Source organism: Haliotis rubra, unplaced genomic scaffold, assembly GCF_003918875.1.
Source record: "Haliotis rubra isolate DU_JTF1 unplaced genomic scaffold, ASM391887v1 Scf2483, whole genome shotgun sequence".
In the NCBI taxonomy this organism is placed as follows: Eukaryota; Metazoa; Mollusca; class Gastropoda; order Lepetellida; family Haliotidae; genus Haliotis; species Haliotis rubra.
This window is the reverse complement of record NW_025766540.1, coordinates 31,462-34,869: the sequence shown is the minus strand read 5'-3', so window position 1 is coordinate 34,869 and position 3,408 is coordinate 31,462. Positions and strand designations below refer to the sequence as shown.

The window sequence follows — 3,408 nt, the reverse complement described above, 5'->3', positions numbered from 1 at the left end:
ATTGAAATTTATTTCGGCATTATACATATTTCCTACTAGATATTGTTTAATAATTTCTTTTGATTGCAGCATTCAGAGAGTGACATTGAAGGATTTTCGTGGACGTGTTACGAGTGTCAAAGTCAGCATTTAACAGCGATCTGTTGGAGGAGCAGCTTATTTGTACCGACAAAACAGTTCTTACTGACAGTGATGGTTCCTTATGGCATTTTTGTTCGGCATGTAGACGACAATATCATCTGGAATGTGCAGGCAATATTTGGGGAAAATATTGATGTGAACGGGATTTGAGTTCGACCGATATTTGTGTGGCATTTGTGGATGGTCCATTTGCTTCTGAGACATGGCACTAACAGCAAAGGAGAGAATGAGGAGATATAGATAGAAACAGAGGGGAAAATCCAGAGACACTTGCTCAGTATAAAGACAAAGAAAGGAAACGATGGCATGAACTGAAAGAAGCAAAGAAAGTAAAGATGATAGATGAAATGACCAACTATGAAAAAGAAGAATCCGAGAAAACAATGGAGAAAGGCCTATCATCGTCATCATTTCTTTCAATGAATTCACCACTCAGCATCCCCAGCCTGTAATGAAAACTTACTCAGGGGCAGATGGAAGAAGAACAGTTAGCCGGAAAAGGGTTAGAAGAGACAGAGCAAAGGCATACAGACAGCTGTCAAAACTATTTCAGTTTCAAAACCATAAGAAACTGACAGAGATACAGAAAGCGTCTTCAAACAATTTTGAATAAAAAGGATCTCGGAGCAAATGAAATGAATGGCACAGATGTCAGCCCAAGAAAAAGACATTGTACAGAGTCTTGTAGGAAAATCAAAGCTTTCTGATAGAGTGAAGAAAAAATTTACTTTTGCATTATGGAATTGTAGCAGAACTAAAAAGAAACTCCCTGAACCCCCTTTCAAAAATTCCTGGTACCGCCATGATTTTACTGTCCTTCGATGACAAGTTTTGGACGTTCTAGATTTTTATTTTAAAATTGACATAAATGAAATTGTTCTCGTCACGATATGGCTGAAATATTGCCGATGTGACGCTAAATTTTAACTCGCTCCCTCACTTTCCTTGTGTCAACACTTCATGGTGCAAGCAGATATACACAGGCCAAGGTCGGAGAGAGAACCTTTGACGTCAGAATCGCGATATATGACGTCACGCCACCAAGGTAACATCGGCAGCTGATCTTCTGGCCCCGGGATCATGAAATTCTAAAGTCTAAAATTTGCTTAGCACAAAAATAATCTTTTAGGTCTAAAAATCATTTGCTAAGCTAAGATTTTAGATAAGACTGGATCATGAAACTCTCTCAGCAAATTCTTAGCTAAGACTAAGACAGCTACTATGACAATTTTAGAATGATGTAATCATGTCCGGTCACTCTTAATTAATTGAGGAGAATAGTTTAATAGCAGGCACCTGCTGAAAATGTTCCAAACAAGTCAACTGAGGCTTTTATCCCTGCCGCGGTGAATTTTAGTGTCTTTACGGTTGGGATGTTTTCCGAAATACACCAACATGAACACCTGAGTGCGCTTTCTGCCATATTGCATTGGATAGTGTTTACAAAATCACGTTTCGCTTGAGGCCGGTATATTGAGTCGCCTGTTACATCAATGTATATTTCATATTCAACTGCGACATATGCATCACTGGATTCCTCATACATTTTAGTATCAAATAAGAAAGGGTCTTTGTCACTAAAACCAAGTGCCTATGTGATATGAAACGAAAGATATTGGGCATGAAAACGAACGCTGTGCTCGAAAGACAGCACTTGTTGAAATGTAAACAAAGAGAAATTGAAACTTTACACTGTGCAGCATTTTCTCAAATTTCAGACACCCAATCGTCTATTCGTAGCATGCATAGGCTCAACTTTTAGAACATACATGGGAATAGTATCGTAGCAAGAAATAGCAAATTAAAAATAGATACAATACAGTAATGTGATCTATGTTTATACGTCAAAGTTTCTGTGCAGCGTGACGCCATGACTGACAAAATCTCGCAGAACAACAACGGTAATGATCGGCATATCTGGCTTCTTCTCTTACTTACAATAAAAATAAGCCACGGGAATGATGTTACTTGCAATGAATGCAACTTCTCGGCCAACCGGGTTTCAGACCTGAACCTCCACAAGAGGGAGAAACATAATAACCTAACTGTCAGGAGGCCCCGGTCGACCAGGAAGTTCTCATCTAGGGAGTTTGTTTCCTCCTCGGAGAGTGAGGACGAGGAAAAGCATACCCGGAGCTCCTCCTCCTCGTCCTCGTCCTCCACATCATCATCAACATCATCTTCCTCAGGGAATTTTAAGAGGCAGAGGAGAGAAAGTGAAAAGGAGGAAGAGAATGAGACAAAGAAAAGAAAAGTGGAAGGAGAGGAGAAGAAAAAGGAGGAACAGATGGAAGAGAAGAGAAAAGTGGAAGGGAGAAGAAGAAAAAGGAGGAACAGATGGAAGAGAAAAGAAAAGTGTAAGGGGAGGAGAAGAAAAAGGAGGAACAGATGGAAGAGAAAAGAGTGGAAAAAGAGGAAGAGCAGAAGGAAAGGAAGAAAAAGGAGAAAGAAGAGAAGGAACGAATGGAAAAGGAGAAAGAAGAGAAGGAACGAAGGGAAAAGGAGAAGGGAAAGATGAAAGAAAGAGGAAAGAGGACAAAATAAGAAGGGAGAAAGAGGACAGAGAGGAGGGAGAGGGAAGAAAGGCGGAGAAAAGACCCTAATAATCTGTTTAACTGGCCACCAGGGGTCAGAAGACATCGGCAGGAAGAACGGAAAGAAGAGATCCCTGGTGGCCATGGCGTCCGCCACATCAGTCTATCAATAGTGGAGTGGTGGACGCCAGCAGTCTGCTGAACTTTATATTATAAATATGTTATATAAAGATACAAGTATAGATAAATATAAATTGTAAAAGACAGGACAGACCTATTGTACATATATATATACACATGTAAATAATTATAATTGTATTTAATGTTGGATCAAATTGTACATATGACATAAGAATATCATGCATTTATGTATGTATTTATTTATGAATTAAATGATCTAGACAGATCGTCCTGTAAGTAGGTGACCATGTGAATTTATATACTATGCGAGGGCGCATTTGTTTTTCTTAGGGGAGGGGGAAGTTGAAGCGCAATAGGGTATCATTATATTATTCTAAAACGTACTGGTCATTACGTCATTCTGCACGTAACTGTCGAATCGAATGTCCATCATACTTCCGGTAGAGTCCTAGGTTAGATTATGACTTTAGGAAGCGATTGTACATCCTTAAACTATTTCTCAAGTATATAGAGATTACTTTTATTACCTTACTGTCAGAATACGATATGTGCGTAAGCCCTATAGTTGTTAGAATCGTCAAACAGCGTAGGG

General features: G+C 39.3%; 1 protein-coding gene across 1 annotated transcript; it reads left to right on the top strand.

The window, feature by feature from the left end:
* Window positions 1–2,147: 2,147 nt before the first annotated feature.
* LOC124279246 (protamine-like) lies at window positions 2,148–2,659 on the top strand (the record flags this gene model as incomplete). Its single annotated transcript, XM_046715056.1, has 1 exon — window positions 2,148–2,659. A coding segment is annotated over one exon (512 nt), but the record flags the coding sequence as incomplete, so codon positions are not given.
* Between the last annotated feature and the right edge of the window lie 749 nt (window positions 2,660–3,408).